This window comes from Cryptomeria japonica, chromosome 10 (genome assembly GCF_030272615.1).
Source record: "Cryptomeria japonica chromosome 10, Sugi_1.0, whole genome shotgun sequence".
Taxonomy (NCBI): domain Eukaryota; kingdom Viridiplantae; phylum Streptophyta; class Pinopsida; order Cupressales; family Cupressaceae; genus Cryptomeria; species Cryptomeria japonica.
Genome location: NC_081414.1, coordinates 856,261,428 through 856,283,636, shown reverse-complemented (window position 1 = coordinate 856,283,636; position 22,209 = coordinate 856,261,428). Strand labels below are relative to the sequence as shown.

The 22,209-nt window shown below is 32.7% G+C and overlaps 1 protein-coding gene across 1 annotated transcript in view; it reads right to left on the bottom strand.

Moving 5' to 3' along the window:
• Positions 1–18,019: 18,019 nt before the first annotated feature.
• LOC131065179 (LRR receptor kinase BAK1) overlaps positions 18,020–22,209 on the bottom strand; it is a 189,255-nt gene continuing 185,065 nt past the window's right edge. The window contains exon 13 of the mRNA XM_057999626.2: positions 18,020–18,092. Coding sequence (XP_057855609.2) covers positions 18,035–18,092 — 58 coding nt within the window. The 3' untranslated portion in view covers positions 18,020–18,034. The remainder of the gene's footprint in view (positions 18,093–22,209) is intronic.

Below are 22,209 nucleotides of genomic sequence, written 5' to 3'. Positions count from 1 at the left end.
TTAAAATCAAATGAAGGAAACCACGCTGTACTAATCGTAGTTTAACCTTAAATGTATGAATCTCATTAAGCCTATTATTAAACATTAAAGGATAAAATCATTTGTGAATGGATACCTCAAACCCAAAGAATGAACCTCACTATATTAAAAGCATGAACCCTTTTGGGAGACCTCTTAATGAAATTATGACAATTAAGTGCATTAATTAAATAACCTATCAAGGGCCTCCTATCCACCCGAAGTAAATGATCGATTCCTAAAATTAGAAGATGCCAAACCATCAATCAAGATCTATGCGTTATCTCGTAACTAAGATATCTAGTTTAATGGATCTAATGACGCAAGTTGAGTTAGGTGTAAGGTTGTGTAATCGCGTTAGGAAACTCCTTAGGATTGGCTGAGCCTTCCGCTGTGATATCTAAGTTGACAGATAATCTCCATTGTATTTTAATGTCGTGACTAATAATGAATTGAGTTAACTTCAATTTATCTTAATAATGTAACCGTTTCATTAACCCTTTTAATTATTATAAAAAAAAAAAAAAAAAATTTACAATCTATTCGAGTGTTTTTAATTTAAACCCTTAGGGGTTTCCTAGCGGGGCATTACACTTGGTATCAGAGCCCATGTTGCAACACTGGGATCTCTGGTTTCACTTGTGCTCTTAGTTGGTGTGTGTGGGTCTACCTTATGTTGTGCGCTTGCCCACCTTGATGTGAGAGTGTGATTTAACAAACCCTACTTGTGTGTAACGTGTGTATTCACACTTTGTTTTCACCTCAATGATGTGGGTGTTTTGGGAATAATAATGGGTGTTTTGTCTGCTTGTTGAGGTCTTGATCTATGACTTCTCTTACTTTTAAAAGGATTCGTATGTACCTTCATTCTTGCCTTGTTTTACTCTTTGACTAATCCACCTGAGTTGGATGTTAATGTCTTGCACCTAAAAGTACGAAATGTGTTTGTTTGTGGTTTTGGCTCTATCTTCATGATTGTCCACTTTAAAGACTAGAATGAAAAATGTTAATGCTTATCATGTAGTACATTGGGTGATTATGACTCGTCTTCTTTTCTCTCTCTAAGCAAATTAAAAGGAATTGATATGTGTAGTTATCTTTTATTTAAGTTTTCTTATTGCAAGAAAAAGGATGGTATTTCTTGAGCCCATGTGTAAGTTTCATAACGTTTTTGTGCTTTAGATTATGGAAAGGATTGATTTAGGAGTTAATTTTTGGTTAATGATAGAAAATTGTATGGTTGCATTAAAGGGTGCTCCAGGTGCTTGGTAGGAGTAATATAGTTAAATTTCATCATAAGTAAGGTGCTTCAAAATGCGTAAAGTTGACTTTGTGAAAATTGCTTGATGTGGAAGGAAAACCAAAAGGGGACATGTTGTAGTAGCTTCAAGAGTAAATTGATGTGCTCCTCAAAAGATTGTTTTATGTGCTTACTCAACTAGTGTGATTAGGACCTATTAAGTGGCGCACTTTTAACATACTGTGGATATGGGTAATTGTCTTATTATGTTTCGAAATGCGTAAATAAAAGACTTGCTGATTTGTATGCATTAAATGTGTAAAATCTAGTAGATAGCTCTTCATTTACCGCCTTGTCGTAATCCAAATTTTCAATGTTAGATTATATGTGTTATTGTATTGTATTGTATTACAAATAGTGATTGTGCTCTAGAAGACTTGTATTACAAAAGAAAATTTGGTTATTTTGAGTCCTTGTTCGGAAAACTAGAACATTATAGTGCAGCGATAATGATTAGAAAAGTCATGTTAGGATGTTTTGGAACCTTCCTAAAAGGATAGAAAAATGAAAACCGTGCAACTCAGATGATAAATTGATATCCGAGCATATGGAGTGATTTCGAAATTCTTGTGTATTCGTAGGAAATGGTTGATTTTCCAACTCCTTTCCCCCTCTTGTCTAAAATATAGGAATTGTTGTTTTTGAAACACTATTTAGAATGCAGTGAATTAAGAAGAAATTTTGTTATAATGCATGTGAAAATTTTATGTTGCTTTGGGCTTCAAATTGAAAGGGGAACATTTTTGCAACTTAAAAAAAAAAAAAAGAAGAAATTGCATAGTTAGTAATGGGAGTGAAAATGCTTAGGGAAAATTGAGAAAGATATCAGAATGATGCTATTTATTTGTGTAAAATTGAATTGTTGCAAATTTCAGAACGTGGATCTAGAGTAAACCTTGTTTGGTGATTCATGTGTAAAGCATAATTAAAACTTCCCTTAAGTATGTGTTAGCATAATGTAAAGTACGCCCCGTAAATGTGACTAAACCAGTAATAGTGCTATTCTGTGTGTGTTGTGAGAAAACCCGTACTTGCTTTGTGTGCCCATGGGATGGTGAAGTAATCAACCGTGGGGAATGTGTTTGTTTATGAGTATGGGAAACCATACCTATCTATGTGATGTTGCTTGTTTGTTTCCCTTACTGAGTGCCAACCCACGGGTTGTTGATAAGTCAGTATGTGAAGGGGTAGTAGTAGAAGTCACCATTCCTCGAATAGTATGAACAGCGTACGAGTAATGTCGACGCGAAGCGACTTTAGCTTTCCTATTTTGAGGGAAAAGTATGGTTTTGTAACGAAACTATAACATAGGTGTACTCAATACTTCCCCTTGTGATGAATCGATTTATGAGGTTCATGTGTGCCAGCCTTATTCCTATCCTTTATCTTGAGCATATAGATGACAGTTTTTGAGCATATTGTTGGATTCCATTGGAGCATTTGTTGCCTTGTCTTCATGAGAGGCGTGGTACTTTCTTACATATTGGAGCATTTGTTGCCTTGTCTTCATGAGAGGCGTGGTACTTTCTTACATATTGGAGCATTTGTTGCCTTGTCTTCATGAGAGGCGTGGTACTTTCTTACATATTGGAGCATTTGTTGCCTTGTCTTCATGAGAGGCGTGTTATTGTTCTACATAAGTTACCAACTGGCTAGTGTTGGTAGACTTATGGGTAGACCTTAGCCATGTATACCTCTGGCTTACGGCGAGTATCCTGAGAGGAACATCGCTATGCGGAGTGTGACCAGTGCGTGCCTTATCCGCGGGGTACACTGCCATGCGGGATACGTCCATTGCGTGCTTTGTCCGCTTGGATTATTGCCATGCCGTGCTGAGACACGATGCGGGATGTAGTAGACATTTCCATGCGGTCTACCGCTATGTATTGGGTAGAGCCATGCCACGTGACGACGTGATGCGGGGTGATGCCGAGGTGCACACTGCCATGCCATGTGGATGTGTGACTTGGTCACACCACATGATGAGCTACTAGGGTAGCTAGACGATTGTTCCTTCCTTCCTCGTTGGTGGCTAGCTACTAGTCACGTAGTGATGTAATGTGCAATTATGATTTTCTTGTAATTATTTATTGATTTCCTTGTGGGCCAGCAATTTATTTTACCTTGACCTTGACAGTTTAGCCACGATCTTGCGATCTTGATTTTACTTGATTTGATGTTGCAAATCCGGAAATTATTTTCTTGTTTTATTGTTGGAATTGACAATTATTATCTTTAATCTATTGTACTTTAGTGGCTAAACCGGTTTATCCTTGTTGTTTTCGTATGCTGGTCTTGTGTTGTAATGTGAATTCCTCTCCAAGAACGTAGGAGACGGGCTTGGATGAGTGTATATGAGGAAGTAGACGCAAGGAACCTTGAGGATGGAGGTATGTGAGGCTGTGAAAACAGCTAAGATCCACTACCTACCTATGAGTGGTGACTATCTCTTGGAGGCTAAACACCTTACACAACAAGGGATATTCACGAGGGACTTGTATGGAAGGAAGCACCGCTATGGTGTACCCTATCACCATCAAGCCCTCGAGTGAGATGTTGGATATTTGTTGATCATGTATTTGTTCTGAGAGCAGGCATTGAGATGTGGATCATATATGTTACCTTTGACCGAGCATTTGACATGCTCACATGTGGCCTATTGTGTTGTACAAACCAGTCTTGTGGATGGAAATTATGTGTAATCATGGATTAAATGGTATTAACTTGTCACTATGTTATGGGGCATAGTCATTGGAAAAGTTCTTATATGTTGAAAAGTTAACTTGGTTGTAAAAAAATTGATATGTGAAAACTAGTTCTATGTGATAAAATCTTGTGAAAGAGAGGAATTGATGGAAGAAATTGACCTTGAGAGCCTGTTTTCTTGTCATGATTGATAAATGAGAAGGATAACTGTGTCTATGTGTATTTTAATTGCTTTAATTTGGTGTAATAAGAAGGGAAAAGTCTCGTATCTTTGCTATAATTGTGTGAAAATTATAGAATATTTGAAGGTGTGAATGATGTTAGATGCATTTTTGTTGATGAATAATGTTTTAAATTGTTGACTAAAGAGTTGTTTGTGCAAATTGATAATTGTTAATTGAGTTTAAGGACTAATAAAGTGTTGCAGGACTTCCGTTTAACTTTGCGACTTCCAGGAGTAAGTCGGAACCTAGGGGGGGAGAATGTAATGCCCATACCCTAGTCGGACTTTTAAAACCCGTTTAACCTTGATTGACTTCCTACGTGGCACTCTTGAATGGTAGATTAACTGATATGCAATGTGTAGTTTAGATAATATAAATAAACTGAGCATACTTATTATTGTGTTTTTGCATCGATTCTCGTGTAAATGCAATTGTTCCTAACCCTTGTGATAAATCTTGAGCTAACATCTTCATTGAATATGTATTTGTATATGCATGCTTGTATGAATTCATGGGTGCAGGAGATTGCAGGTACAACACCGCTTAGGGCAAGGTTCATCTCCTTTGGAATTTGCAAGGTTGAGTATGCTCGTTCATCTTTTGAAATCGGATTTAGTGGTCATATAACTCTCGTCTTGCCTTAGCCATGGTTAGGTGAGCATCGTGTGTGGATTCGTGGGCTTGCTCTTCAATGGGATGCGTGTCGAGTGATTTGGAGGACTCCCTCGATTTGCGTGCCATGCGCGAGGTAAGTGAGGTTTGTGATCCTAAGTATTAAATTTAAATTTATGAGTAGACGAGCACATTAGAAATTTAGAAATTTAAATGGGTAGCTTCTTCTATATGATTAATCATTAATTTAAGAGATTGCTTTAAATTGTTATTGTAACAAGCTTAAGGTGTTTAACTGGGGTTAGCGTGCTCATTTACGCATTTGTAACTTTTACGTATTTGTAGTTGAGAAATTAGAATAAATAAGACTCTAGTACTAGATTAGTCATGTATTTTAAAATGTCGCTTTATTTTGTTGCAGCGAGTTAATTTAATAGTTAATTTTAATAACGACGATTTTAATAAATTATGCGTTTTAGAAAGGAAAAAATTTTAAAGTCATTGAGAGATAGAATTAAATTACTCATTTTCGCACTTTGGAAGAAAAAGGGGTAAATTATTATTATTTAAATGAAATTATTTTCTTTTACTTGTAAAGTCGATAAAGTATAAAAGTTTGACTTTTAGAAAATTAAAATTTAATCAAAACACCTTACCCGGTAAGTAGTCCCAAAATATAAATGTAGGCCTAAATCGATATTAAGAAATTAAAATTTAAAACTCAATAAGAAAAAGAAGCATTTTAATTTTAATAGGGGAAAACATATAAGATTAATAAATAATGGTAATGAATGACTTCCATTTGGGACTTTCAATCATTTTATTTTTAAAAATAAATACCTAATTTCGAAATTGAAATTAGGGCAAAAATTAGGGTTTTTTTTTGGGAATCTTGTTTGGTAAGCATTTTGGGGGCTTCTGGGCTTTGGGTCTTTTTTTTGGAAAAAAAACATGGTTCTTGCAAGGGAGATTGGGGATTTTGGAGAGGGATGAGGAATGAGAGCAGCTGATTTGGGAGCTCATCTTCATCAAAATCTCTTCCTGGAAAGCATTTGGAGGTAAGAAATCTTAATCTCCCCTTTTGTTTATTGTTATGCCCTCCATGAAATGCTGGAAAAACAGAGAGGATTGCTACCCATGAATGTTTATTAAGATTTAGTTTTCAGTTGGTTGAAGGCTTGGTTATTCTTCAAAGACTCTTCTATTTTGCCCTCTTTTGAAATCCATAATATTCTGAGAATTCTGGAAAAATGTATTGACTATGAGTTTCTTTCAAAATAGAAGGTTTTTTTTTTTTTGGAATGTGAGTTTCTTAAAAAAAATATATATATAAAAATGAAAGGGGTTTGCTGGAACTTATTCTCTTTTTTTCCCCTGTCTGTAAGACTGTGTGTTTTGGAGATTTGTTATGGTTTCCTTTTATTTATTTCTGTTTTTGCAAATTTGTGTGTGTTGAAAACAAAAAATAAATAATAAATAAAATAAAACACAAAAAAATCCCTTACCTGGCCTCTCGCTGCAGGTAGCTTATGCTACCAGTTGGTAGGCAGCGCTACCACTGGTAGCGATCTGCTACCAAATGGTAGCAGTGCTACCTGAGGTAGCAGCCTGCTACCATTGGGTAGCAGCGCTACCAATGGTAGGTTGCGCTACCAACAGATGGGAAGGGCTGCCAAGGGGAGACCCACGTGGTTGTCCACGTGGGGTTTCTTTCCCTCTTTTTTTTCGCAGTTCAAAAAAAAACAGATTTGTTACATTTAAATTTTAATTAATTTCTTTTATTATTTTATATAATCTTTAAAAAAAAAAAAAGAAGGAAAGTTATTTGGATGTGATATATAAAAAAAAAAAGGAAAAAAATTCTGATTATTAACTGAGTTTAAAATTAGTATTAGAGATTTAAATATAATCTCCTAGTTATTATGTAACTCTAAATTCAGCTCTTATCTCATTTAATTTCAAAATTAGCGCATAATATGTTTGGATTTTAGAGGATCAACACGTAGAAAATCCATTCTCTAATGCAAGTTTTTAATTTCATATTGGTTACGCCATAATCGAGTTAATATTTATTAATAACATGAACTAATTAGTAGCGGTGGACTAATACGCATTTTAAAATATAGTTAAATTATAAAAACCATAAACTCGACCGACAATTGTGGATAGAGATGATATGGGTAAACAAATGCATCTTCCGGGTGATGTCCTTGCAGTTTAAATTGCTGTAATTAAATTGGTTAGTTTATAGTAAGACTTGATATGCTAGTTTGGGTCATAAGTCGGTCAAAACCCTAGTTAGGGTACCGTCAAACAATAGAATTTAGGTTTGTTTGTCTTCTTTTGTTATGATTTAATTAGACCCGTTTTTAAAAGGGATCACTATGTAATAAACTAACGAGGTAGAGGTGGAATGGTGTATGTGTTCGCCTAAAAGGCAAGATTGTATAGACATGTAATTATGTAACCTTAACTATATTAAATACCAAAAGGGTCTTGCAGTTGAGCAGACCCGAAGATGTAGCCCATCCGGGGTGAACTCCGAGATCATATTCTGTGTCATGCGATGTTTATAGCGTACTTTGTTTTATGTTTTAAATTATCTTGAATGGTTGTATTCTTGCAAAGTGTATGGTGTAAATTAAATGAATTCAAATTTAAATGTATAACATTTTTCATATGGATAAACGTAGTTATTTAAATTCATAAAACGTTGAGAATTATGCATATGGCATGGTAGTTAAATATTGAAATTAAAGTGTGAAAAAAAAGGTAAATTGGTAATGTTAATTTAGATTGTAATAGTGGCAGAAATCTCATTAGAATTACTTTAATGGATTAACTTGATATTAAGTATATAAATGAAATGAATGTAAAAAGGAAACAAAGATAAAATTATGTCACAATTCTTAAATTGAAATCTAAAAGATGAACATAATAGAAATATCTATCCTTTACCCTAGCAAATGAATCACGTCATGTCAGTTATGTTTCATTACATTGGTTAAATTTGTTAAGTTATTTCACGTTTTAATCTTAACAATAATCCTCACCGGATTAATTTGTTAATCGTGTGGACTCAATCAAATATTCATGTTGTATATTGAACGAATATACTTAGTAATTTATGCTGTAATTTTGAATCAATAATCCTCACCGGATCATTTCTATAACCGGGTGAACCCAACTAGAAAACCCATATGTTAATCTTTATAAAAGGAATCCCTCATGTTGCTAAGATTGAACTAGAATGGGAAACGTCATGTTAATTATGTTTCATTATATTGGATATAGTTGTTTGGTCAAGTACGTTTAATCTTAACAAATCAACCTTAGCGAAATTTAACTTGATAATTGGTGAAACTCAACTAGTCCATCCTAATTATAACCCCAACAAATGAATTTCTTTATGATTGTTAAAGATGAACTGAAAAAGAAGGGATTCAATTAGTTGTTGATACATTAAACCTAATAAAAGAATCTCTCTCACCTTATATTCATTTAACAATAAAAAAAAAAGTGATTTGCAACAAGATAATTGTAATTCAATCCCAATGAAAGAGCATCTGTTGGAACTTATACTCTAATCTTGAAATGTAAGACATTATCTAGCTAACTACATCTTAAAGGTAAAGGATGAACTCTTGTGGCTCGATACATTTTCAACGTAATGATTCTAGCCAATCTAGTAGTATTATTTTAAAACTTCAAATGACTCCTATGGCTACTCACATTTTATCTTTCATTTAAGAGCTGCAACTCGTTAGTTGGCTACGCATGAAATCGAATAAAGGGGTTTCACTCTATTAATTGTGGTCAATCCTTAAGAACGAAAATTCTCCTTATTAATCATACTGTTTAATATTTTAAAAAGAGATATCACATGTGGGTGAATATCTTAAAATCAAATGAAGGAAACCACGCTGTACTAATCGTAGTTTAACCTTAAATGTATGAATCTCGTTAAGCCTATTATTAAACATTAAAGGATAAAATCATTTGTGAATGGATACCTCAAACCCAAAGAATGAACCTCACTATATTAAAAGCATGAACCCTTTTGGGAGACCTCTTAATGAAATTATGACAATTAAGTGCATTAATTAAATAACCTATCAAGGGCCTCCTATCCACCCGAAGTAAATGATCGATTCCTAAAATTAGAAGATGCCAAACCATCAATCAAGATCTATGCGTTATCTCGTAACTAAGATATCTAGTTTAATGGATCTAATGACGCAAGTTGAGTTAGGTGTAAGGTTGTGTAATCGCGTTAGGAAACTCCTTAGGATTGGCTGAGCCTTCCGCTGTGATATCTAAGTTGACAGATAATCTCCATTGTATTTTAATGTCGTGACTAATAATGAATTGAGTTAACTTCAATTTATCTTAATAATGTAACCGTTTCATTAACCCTTTTAATTATTATAAAAAAAATAAAAAATAAAAATAAATTTACAATCTATTCGAGTGTTTTTAATTTAAACCCTTAGGGGTTTCCTGGCGGGGCATTACATTATGTTAGATTTTTTAGGCCAGAGTAGAACTTTATCTTCATGGAAGGTGACACGATATCCTTGATCAACTAGTCCTGAAATAGAGATCAAATTCCTTTTGATACTTGGTACAAAGAGAACGTCTTTCAATTGCAGTGTAACTTATGTTCTTAATTGAATTGAGCAGGTCCCAATTCCTTTCACTGGATAGGTAGAATTGTCTCCTATTGTAACTTCTTCAGTTGAGTGGCCTTCAAAGGTTTCGAATTGATCTCTAAAACCGGTTATGTGTCGAGATGCTCCACTTTCGATTATCCACATATGTTTGTTTGAGTTTAGTTCGCTTGATAAGGCTAAGAAAAATAGAGGATTCTCTACTTCCTTGACTTCGGCTATGGTTGCTTGAGCTTTCTTTCTTTCTAGGCAGAACCTGTGAGTGTGTCCAAATTTATCACACTTGTAGCATTGAATCTTGGAGAAGTATTTGCTTTTGTGATTATTTCCTCTCTTTCATTTGAACTTCCTTTTCTTCCCTTTGTTGCTTGTGTTAGCATGTAGTGTTTGAATTTCTCCCTCTTTGTTTGGACCCAATCCTCTTGTGATTAGTCGTGATTCTTCTTGAGTACAATCATTCTTGAGTTGATCGAATTTTGGTAGTGTCGGACGAACACTAATGCCTTGAATAAAGGATTCTCAACTGAATGGTAATCCCTTAAGTGTTATTAGAGATAGCTCCATATCATCTATATTATTCCCAATAGTTGACAATTGGTCTTTTAATTCTGAAATCCTCATGAAATAGGATGTGATTGTTTCTCCTTTGTTCATGTAGATATGCATTAATTGTTGTTTTAAAGTGAGCAATCTGCTTGCATTATTTATTTCATATGAGTTTTGAATGGTCTTGAACATATCACAAGTTGTAATTAGTTTTGAGATGGTTGGGAGAATGTGATCTTTAACAACATCAATTATGAGTTTCTTAGCCTTGTTGTTGTGTCTTTTCCAAGTTATTTTCTCTGGCTCGTATTCGGGCATCTTAGTATCTTCTTCTATGTATGTATCTAATTCGAGTTCTTGAAGAATTGATGTTATTCAAATTCTCCATGAGACAAAGTTGGATGCCCCTTCAAGTCTATCCTCCACCCTAACACTGTTCACCATGATTGTTTTTCCTTTGATTCTGAGTGCAAGTCTGAATTTTTTTTAGAAAAGAGGTGTCACTATTTTATTATTTCTCTACCAATGTGGCTCTGATACCATGTCAAGGAATTTAGATCAGAGATAGAGAATACAATAGTCTGGTAATATGTAGTGAGGATAGACTTTAATAAGATCACTGCAATGAATATGTTTTACCTCCGATGTGTGTGTGTGTGTGTGTATATATATATATAAAACTCTAACTATTAATATTCTATGATAATATCGACAACTTGCTGGTTCGTGAAACTGCCACAGTTATTGGTTTCGGTTCACAACAAGTGTCGATGCCTATAAATAAAAGGATGAAGAGTCATCTCCATGCAGGGGTATGACTTCTACCTGGCTTATGCCATGTAGAGTCATGATCCTACGGGGACATGACCCTTCGTTCAATGTCGTTATATATTAGTTGCTTCAATCCGAATGAAGCTATATCCTTAACATTTAGAAACATATTATCTCTTTGGATTTTGGAAAAAATAAATTATTCCTTGTGCATTTATGAAATTAAAAAAAAAAGAAGTAAATCTTGCCTTGATTAATAAATTAGTAAATTTCCTTTCAAATATATATATATATATATATATAAACATACACATCAAATTTATTTAAAATCATATTAAATTCATGTTCTAAATTTGTTTGTGGATTAAAGTTTACTTTTTTTTATAAAAAAATTTAGTTTATTTTTTTTAAGATTAAGTAAACATAATTTATTATATTATTAAAAGATTTTGAGTTAATAACTAATTAATAAAAAAATGAGTTAAGAATTGTTTTTTTATTAAAATTAAATTATACTTTAGAGTTTATAATTAAATTTTATATGCTTTCAAATAATTGAAAAAATTGTTTATATTCTAAGTTGTTTAAGTAATTGAAATTCATTTGTATAATTAAAATAAGTAGCTCAATTTTTATTTATTTATTTTTAATTTAAAATTAAAAATGTTTTAGAATACTGAAAGTTATTTCGAATGATTAAAATTAATAAGCTTATAGTTCTTTGAAATTTAATTATGCACTTGGTGATTAAAAAAATCATTTAGGATTAGTTTATAATTATATATTTTAATAGTTGAAAACTAATCGAATTTAGTGAGAAATGGATTTATTTATTGAGGTCTATTTAATGAAAAATGGTTTTATTTATTCAGATCTATTTAAAAAGGATTAATGAGACCTATTTATAATCTAACCTCATTAAAATTAATGGAAATGTAATTAAAATATCATCTATAGTTTTAAGAATTAGATTATTAAAATATTAAAGGAAAATTTAAGCGAAAATGGTCTAACGCATATTAATGGATACCTTATTGGATTTTTAATATGGAAATTAAGTTGCAAATTTGAACCTTTTTTTTTTTTTTAATTCTAAAGAGTTAGTATCTCCTCAATGATGGGAAAAGAGTCCCTTGGGTTTTGAAAAGATAAATATTGCACATTAGGCAAAAGGATCAATTAACACTTGAGAATTTTAATAGATAATAGAGCATTAAGAGATTTATCATCTTGAATTAACCCTTCTTAGGATGTAGATATAATAGTTAAATCTCCTTATTAAACAAATTAGTTTGACTTAGGAAAAACAAAGTAAAGGAAAATGTTATTGCGCCAATGATACACTTATTCCGTAGTTTTGGATCTTTTCATCAAATAAATAAATCCTAATAGCAAGTAGGTTCCCTCAAGACATTCAATACATTTCAAATATTTAGGTTATTTAATTAATGGATTTCAAAACTACCTTTTGTATATTTCAATCAGTACAAGTATCAAAGGTTAAAGGAATTTACCTAACAAGTAAATGTGTTTAGATTCATAGTAAACCTTTTAGGTATTTCAAGCAATATGAGTTAATGTTAGACAAAGATTTGCCTCAATTTGAAAAGTTGATTATTTGATTTGTTTCCTTATTAGATTCCAAGATATGAGTATACAAGGCATTGAGAATAGTCAATTCTTTTAATAGTTAAAAAATATTTACCTTCTAGCTAAAAAGAAACATAAGACTAGTAAAAAGGAAAAGTTACACTTAATAATACAAGTAATTAGTAAGGATAAATTTAAATACCGTTAAATTTAGAGGTAAATTGCATAGTTAAATATTCATATGGTAATAGTATTAATTAGGATGCAAAGAGAGTTTATCAAAACATAAATTGTTTTCGCAAATGAGTTTCAGGAAACCTATTTCGTGATCAATTAGAAAATTAAATAATAATTCTAATTGAGGGTAATTTAAGGAGCAAACATTAGCTCTCTTCGAAGTATTTGAAATTGATAAAGTTATTGTTTGTAGAATGTATCCAACGATAAAGTTAACATTACTTCAAGTGGAAGGAGTAATTAGTTATCACTTTATAATCTTGCAAAGGTATTAGTTCAAAAGCAACTAGAAGTTTATTGATTAGAATTGTTTATTAGGAGACTTAGTATTATTTACTCGGTTAACTAGCAAGTGTTTAGCCTCTTTTCTAATCTCTTTTTCAAACAATTAGTAGTTAAGAATAATGTGGTTAATTTGAAGCTTATTGTTGAATAGTGGTTTTTCTTTTCCCTTCAACAAGTGAGTATTAAATTCATTTCCAAATTATAATTATTTGATAATTTAAATTTTATTTCAAGCAATTTAGTACCTTTCAAGTATTAGGATTCACATTTAAAGTAGTGTTATCATTAGTAGATGAAATTTATGTTACTTCATATGGAAGAATTAGTTGGGCTTATTATTAAATACTTTTCACTTCAAACAATTTGGTGTTAAAATTCATTTCCAAAGTCTTGCTATTCAATCATTTAATTTTCTTTCAAGCAAATCAGTACTAGGATTCATACTTATTGTGTAATGGTTTGTCCAAAACAATTATATCTTGCAAGTAATTCAAATCATTTTCATAAGTTATCTTTGAAAGTATCATGGTTTCCAAGCAATTAGTAATTTCATGTATTTAGTTCAATTTCTCGAATTTTTAATTATTATCATAATTTTCCTTCGAAGAAAATACTATTCCCAAGTAGTCTATTTGTTTATGTTCCTTTCAATTATGTAAAATTTATACTTTAGTTTTTAAATTCAAGCAATGATTCCTTGTATATAATAGTTTCTTTTTCGTAATTGAATTGGTATAACTAAACAAGAGGAGTTGAAACCAAAAATTAGCAGTGCTCGGCATCTATGGTGCCTCTGGGTCACACTTATGGGTAATATCATCGTGTTGAACTACTGCACTTAACACCTAATAAAGCTACAATAACGATGTCTGTGGCATCATCCCTCTAAATCGTCGGGGAGAAATAAGGGTCATTTGGAAGTTAAAATCCAAGGGATGGGTAATCCCCCTTGGATCGATAATCTAAAAAGATAAATTTTAATTGAATTTACATCCGCTCAATTAAACCTTAGAAACCCCAATAGGGTTTGGTTGTGTGTTATGAATTTGAAAATTTATTTTATCTTGATGATTTCAACGGATGATAACAGATTAAGGGTGACATATTTAATAGGAAATAGGACTTAGTTGTTTTAGGCCACAAGCAAAAAGCCATCTTGAGCCTTTTTTCTATAGAGCTACCATCGTGGGTAGCAACTGCAGAGAAATTGTCTGGGACATTGACCCTAGAAAGGGTTGCGTACCCACCAAACAATTTATATTAAACCATAGTTAGAAACCAGAACTACATACTTTATGCCTTGATCCCATGTCGAAACGGGTATGTAGGTAGTCTAGGGATGAAGTTATCCCTTGTACTCAGGCGTTCGAGGATGGGGATTAGGATTTGGTTATGGGTGACTAGTTGGTTCTTAAAGCTCCTTGGTCTTTTAATCAAATGGTGCAAATAATAATTGAAAGATTAAAATTAATTCAATGCATACTCAAAAGGAATCTTGTATGGATTCACTTGACTTCTTGAGGCTTTAGGCTGAACTCCGAGGTGGAACGCAAGCTTGTTTATGTAATTATTTTTATACTCCTAAGGATGGCGACCTCGATGCACTCCTAGTAGGGGAGTGTAGTCTTTAGAGAGTGGCTCAAGACCTGGATGCTCCCAATGAGTCTAAAGTCTTTGGCCAAAGCATATCTTATTCTTATTAATAGATGCCTACCCCATTTGGGTAGATGCCTATCCTGGATTGGATAGATGAAACCTCCCGTCCTGTATGGATAGATGCATAACCCGTATGGTTAGATGCCTAGTCCCATATGGTTAGATGCCTAGTCTTGTATGGTTAGATGCCCATCCCGGTTGGATGGATGCCTATCTTGTTTGGATAGATGTACCTGAGTATGTGATTAAATCAAAGATAATTAAGAATAAGTAAGAATAAGAAATCAATATTTTTATATAAGAAAAAAAAAATCAATTGAGTTTTTGGATTAAGTTAAGTGGGTTATTATAGTCATAAGAAGACATTAAAAGGTTATGCAAAGAAAATAAAGCATAGTGAGGGATAGTGATTGATGCAAAGGGCATACCATGAAGCCTATATGAGGGAAATCATAAGAATAGAGATCACATTGGGGCCATCATAAAGAACATGGGGATCACATTGAGAAAATACAATAAGAATACAATCCATATTAGAGCAGCAATGAATAAGAATGTGTAGCGTCCTAAAATTGCAACACTTGCAATTTCGACTGCATTTGGGTCTTCACGATGGCGACGCAACACTGAACCTGAATGGAGACCCCGAAACTTGTTCATGACATCAAAAACTGCATTTTTCTGCACCCTGGCCTGATCCTCCTTGCACCCTGCTGTCCCGGGAGGTGGGACCATGGCACCCAGCGCCCTAGTCCTTTAGGACTAGGGCGCCCAATTCCCTGGTCCCCCAGGACCATGGCGCCCAGCGCCCTAGTCCTTTAGGACTAGGGCGCCCAATGCCCTGGTCCCCCAGGACCATGGCACCCAGCGCCCTGGTCCCTGGCCCTATTTTTGGGCCCGGTCTCTTTTGGGTCTCAGGTCTTTATGTTTGCAAATTGGAAAATAATCTTTCCTGGTCGGCCTAAGGTCGGAAAAATCAGTCTTTTAACCCTAATTGGCAAGTATATAAACTACATTTCCTCTCCCATTTTGGTAAGATGGAAAAAAGGCGGAAGCGATATTCAAACATTCAAGCATTCCTTCAAGCAATCGATCATTCTAAGTCTCCATTCAAGGCTAAGTGTTGCATTCAAAATAAGGATTCAACCATTGAAGAGGAGATCACATACAACATACAACATACAACAACATCTACACCTTCGCATGTAAGAATACAAACATTCTTACAACAAGGTACTAGTACTTGTTTTACATTACAATCATTTACAGCATTTCTCATTTCTTGGTTAATTCCAAAACCGGGGTTTGACCTAAGGGCAAACCCCTAATCCCTAACCCCCCAATCGTCCTCGCTTTTCTGTGTGTAGGTTGCAGGTACGTGGCTGTAATTGAAGATCTGGAATCCTTGTGCAGAGATGAACAGATCCCCCTTCGTTTCGCGGATTTTTCGGAGGACCGTGTGCACGCCGGGCGCCATCGTCCCGTCAACTTTCGCTCAAATTTGCAGGATAGCGCCATCTCGACATTTTACTACTAATTCCAGGTCCGCAGCTTCATCCTATATTCCTATCTCTATTTATAAGTGAATCTTTCTCACTTTTCATGCATTCCTAGCTTAATCCTTCTATCTACATTCTTTACAAAAGAGGGTAGCCTTGCTGTCTTAACCCTTGAAACTCATTTAGAATCCAATCTTGCATTGTGTGGGATTGGATCTTGTGGGTTTCAACCCCTCTTTTGAATGTAAAGTCTCCCCTAAGTGAAAACCGTCAACCCTAGTGACCCCCTTTCTCTCTCCTTGGAGTGGTGGGGGGAACACTTAGGGTTCGCTCGCGATTTTTCGCTTTACAGAATGTAATGTAATGACTAGAATGCAGTGAAGGTGAAGGTAAAGTTTTGTGAATAGAAGAAGACTAAAGAATGAGTAAGCCTCATGAAAAGCTTATGAGCTGTTCTTTAGGACTATATGATGAGCAGTTCATAAAAGAGTTTAGAATCTGAAACATTTTCTCAAAGCTGGAAGTCTGTTATTTAAGTACCCTGATGCCATAATCTGTGAAATAAAAGAATGCACATGATCTTTATGATCAAATTCTTTTTATGGAAATCCTCTATTGGATGTTGCTAGGAAAGGGAATTGTCATGGAATTGAGTAGCCACATCATAGAGAAGAAAAGACAGTAATGAGTTGAAGAAGTGTGACTGTTATAAAAGCAAAGAGTGTATGACAACCGAAGGAGAGAAACAAGTTCACTTAATTTAAATAATAGTGAGGTCATGAAGTGAAGTCTATAAAAGAAATGATAGAATGTGATAGTACATAGAGCCTAAGATACAATGAAGTACCTCATGAGCGAGGACAATTATTGGAGTTTATAGAGAATAAGTATAAAAAAGGCAAGATTATAGGTGATGAAAATAAGATGTCAATATAGCCAAGATAAGAGAAATAAAGGACAACCAAATTTCAAGTTTTTTTGCTAGAGTTGTCATGTGAACAATTTTGAAAAAGTTGATCATTGTGGAGTTGCAAATTCAAATCTACCTTAGTTTTCTATGCACACAGTAAATATAAAAGTAAAAAATAAGTCTCTAAATTATTAATTTGTTTCCACTATGGTGGAACTAAGTTTCTCTAGTGGACAATAGAGTAAAGAGATTGAATCAATTTAAAACAAATACAAAGTGTAAAGATAGACTAAGAATTAAATAACACAAGCAAATTGAAAGATAATAAGAGAGTATTGCATGATAGAGTAAAACTCGAACTAATTACAGTCAATGTGTAAGTGAACAAAGAGATGAACATGATAATGAAATATAAAAATTAAATTTAAGTATTTTTAGAGAACATAAAAGTGGTAATGAAGGAAAAAATGATAGTAGAAGATAGAGATATCGATTTCATTAGTAAATTATGTAACTTCATGACAGAAAAGACAATAAATTAATAGAAAAGGGGAATGTGGTATTTCAAAGAAGACAAAGGCAATAGATAATAATGCATAGCAGTTACCGAAAAGTGGAGGACAGTGATATATGAGTAAACATCTAGTATTATACACATCTGGCATTTCATATATATGAACAAGTATAAAGAGTTTAGCAATTACTAAAAATGTGAGGACAATGATATTTGAGTAAACATGTAGTAGTATAAATAGAACCATGGTAGTTGAGGAAACATGCGGTATTATGAACATCTAGCATTTTATATATATGAACAAATATTGATAGCTCAACTATATTGTTTGTAAACATCAGTGTGTTTGCATGTAATGAAAGTTAAAGTTTATTTGAAAGCAGTCATAAGCAGTTTTTGAAAACAAAATTGTTTACTTTATCATATGTATCTTGTAAAGTAGTGATAATTTGCTTTCAAAAGAAAAACTGTATACTTTATCATATGTTTAGTATATTTATGTATTTGGTGGGAAAAGATTTTGATTCACATAATTTCTGCTACACGTAAGTGACCTGCAAGGGAAAGAAAGCTAAAGTTAGTTAACGTTTACTTATACGAAGTTATGAAATTTTGTAATATAAAAGTAGGTGTTTAATATAATTTGTATATCTGACTTGAAGATTTAGTGAGAGATAAATGGTTCTCTTCCATGTTGATAATAGCATTGTCTTGATCAAGTGTATAATTTCCTTCCTTTTGTAAACTACGAACAATTAATATTGTCTTGCTCTTATCTTTTACATAGTCTTCATAAGTGGTTTCTTGGAGCTGTGGAAATAGATGACTGAATATGTCCTTTTCTATAATGCATTCCAAATTATTTTTGTTTTCGGTTGTTAAGATGTATTTGAGGGAATGTGTATATGTGTATTTGGTGTCTTCATTATACTTGTTGCACTGGCCAACATTATTTTTTAGTTTGCTGAAGTTGGGGCTTGTGCAATTGCATTTTGAGCACGTTCGTTGGAACGGTAAGGAGAAACCATTGGCAATTCTCTCAATATCCCATATACCTATGACATTAAATGTTGCAATGAATTAATTTTTTTTGTGCTAAAGTGAAATGCATGTTAGAAAGAAAATTGTATTTTAGTGATGCTTGAATTGGATAAACTATTCTTTTTTATGAAATGCACATAATAGATAACCTTTGTATTAAATTAGAAATATTTACCTCCTATGTTGTATGCAACAACCTTTGAAGGTGTTCTTTTGTCTCTTTATTTGTTAGAGGCCAAATATAAGTTGATTTGCTAGTGTGGAGTGGAGGATCTTTTGTATCTATTTGTCTCACAATGTTTTTGAACACGAGCATTTATTGACCATGGTTGGTCAAACATTAACAAAACAAATTACAAAATCTACAAACCAAATGCATATTGGACTGATCATAATTGCATATCTTTATTCCTTGACTTATTCAAAAAATAGCAGACAATCAATGTAAATAATTATGACTTTATGTTTGTTGTTTTACATCAATATTTCTTTACTTCTTATTTTTCTTAAATAATTAGACACATATATTTACTTGCTCTTTGTCTGTATCAGAAATGAAGAGCAACAAAAGGATTGAAACCAACAAAAGCATCAACGAAATAGAACAACTAAAGATGTAAGTGTTTTTAAACATTATCAACTCTACAAAATTTCTAAAATATCATTATTCTATTGTACAGTTTTTGTCAATTCAGTTATAACAAAGAACAATAGTACTAAGTCTATATTTGAACACTTCTTCTCCTTTCCCAAAAAGAATACCCTTATTGATTCATGGTCCACTTTTAATTTTTAACTCAGTATCTAACTATTTTGCTTTACCAATCACTGCACTCTACCTCTCTAACTCTCTACTACTAATACACTACTTCTACGATACTCTTAGTATCACTTTCTAAATTTTCAAATTTTCCTACTCTTAAACCTTTACCACTAATACACTTACTTCTATGATACTCTTAATATCACTTTCAAAATTTTCCATTTTCTCTACTCTCAACTTATTTTCTTCTACGACACACTGCTTTATTAGGAAAACCTTATTTTTGCTTCACATATCAAAACAAGAGACTCCAAAGGAAATTTCTACTGAAAAATTGAATGCACACCAAACTGGAGATATTTTGAAGGAGATGTAATTGTAAAGTATAGAATGCACCTTGACAAAATGAAGAATGTGATCGAAGTTCTCTAAGAAGATTTGACTGACCAAAAAGGAGAGATGACAGTTACGCTAAATGTCACCAAACATTTTGCTACTAACAAAAGCAAATATGGTAGACAACATTCCTCAAGTTTGCAATGAATATGATTTCATTCCAAGCACAACAATACAACTTCTTCTACAAAGAACAGACCAATACACAGTTGGATCAATTGGCGCCATTGTTGTTGGATAAAAAAGAAAACCTTTTCAATACATTTTAAATCTAAAAAGACGGAGATACAAAATTTGATAATGCACAGGTAAATTGTTACAACCCTCTATTTAATACATAGTACAAGTTTGATTAGTAATAACCTTAATAATTTCAGATTACATACTCATAATACAATTTATTTTAATCAGATATCTCTCCACCCAAATTTGTTAAATTAGTTTGTAGACATTGAACAATGTGTCCAAATAAAAAACTATCCTCTGCTCTTGTTCAAAAACATTGTGGTATGAACAGATACAAAAGATCGTCCACTCCACACTACAAAATCAACTTATATTGGGCCTTTGACAAATAAAGAGACAAAAGAATACCTTCAAAGGTTGCTACATACAACATATGAGGTAAATATTTCTAATTTATACAAAAGTTATCTATTTTTGTGCATTTCATAAAAAAGAATAGTTTATCCAATTCAAACTTCACTAAAATACAATTTTATTTCTACCACACATTTCACTTTAGCATAAAAAAAATTAATTCGTTGCAACATTTAATGTCATAGGTATATGGGGTATTGAGAGTTGCCAATGCTTTCTACATGCCATTCTACCCAATGTGCTCAAAATGTGATTGCACAAGCCCCAACTTCAGCACACACAAAAATAATGTTGGCCATCACAACTAGTGTAATGAAGACATTGAATACCCATAAACATATTCCCTCAAATGCATCTTAATAACTGAAAACAAAAATAATTTGGAATGCATTGTAGCAAAGGACATATTTAGTCATCTATTTCCACAATTCCAAGAAACCACTTACGAAGACTATGTAAAAGATAAGAGCAAGACAATATTTATTGTTTGTGGTTTATAAAAGGAAGGAAATTCTACACTCGATCAAGACAATGCTATTATCAACATGGAATGGAACCATTTACCTCTCACTAAATCGTCAAATCAAGTATACAAATCATATTATACACCTACTTTTATATTGCAAAATTTTGTAACTTCGTATAAATAAACGCTAACTAATTTTAGCTTTCCTACCCTTGAAAGTCACTTACATGTAGCAAAAATTGTATGAATCAAAATCTTTTGCCACCAAATACAAAAATATACTATACATACAATAAAATACATAGTTTTGCTTTTGAAAGCAAATTATCACTGCTTTACAAGATACATATGATAAAGTAAACAATTTTGTTTTCAAAAGCAGCTTATGACTGCTTTCAAATAAATTTTTCATTTGATTACATGCAAACACATTGATGTTTACAAACAATATAGAAAAAATACAGTTGAACTCTCAATATTTGTTCATATATATAAAATGCTAGATGTTCATAATACCGCATGTTTCCTCAATTATCATTGTTCTATTTATAATACTACATGCTTACTCAACTATAACTGTCCACACGTTTTCAGTAACTACTAAACTCTCTAGTTCATATATATGAAATACCAAACGTGTATAATACTAGATGTTTACTCAAATATCACCATCCTCCACTTTTCGATAACTGTTATGCATTATTATCTTCTACCTCTGTCTTCTTTGAAATACCATATTTCTCTTTGCTAGTGAATTTATTGCCTTTTTTGTCGTGAAGTTACAAAATTTACTAATAAAATTGATATCTATATCTTCTACTATCATTTTTTCCTTCATTACCACTTTTTAGTTCTTTAAAAATACTTCAATATGATTTTATATTTCATTATCATGTTAATCTCTTAGTTCACTTACACATTGACTGCAATTAGCTCAAAATTTACTATATCATGCATTACTCTCTTATTATCTTTCATTTTGCTTGCGTTATTTAATTTTTAGTCTATCTTTATACCTTGTATTTGTTTACTCTATTGTCCACTACAAAAAAAACTTAGTTCCATTGTAGTGCAAATAAATTAATAATTTAGAAATTTGATCTATTATTTACTTTATATTTAATGTGTGCATAGAAAACTAAGGTAGATTTGAATTTACGACTCCACAATGATCAACTTTTTCAAAACTATTCACATGATAGCTCTACCCAAAAAAAAATTAAAATTTGGTTGTCTTTTATTTCTCCTCTTGGCTATACTATCTTATTTTCATCACAAACCTACAATCTAACCTTTTTTATGCTTATTCTCTATAAACTCCAATAACTGTCCTCGCTCATGAGATACCTCATTGTATCTTAGGATCTATGTACTATCAACTTCTGTCATTGCTTTTACAGACTTC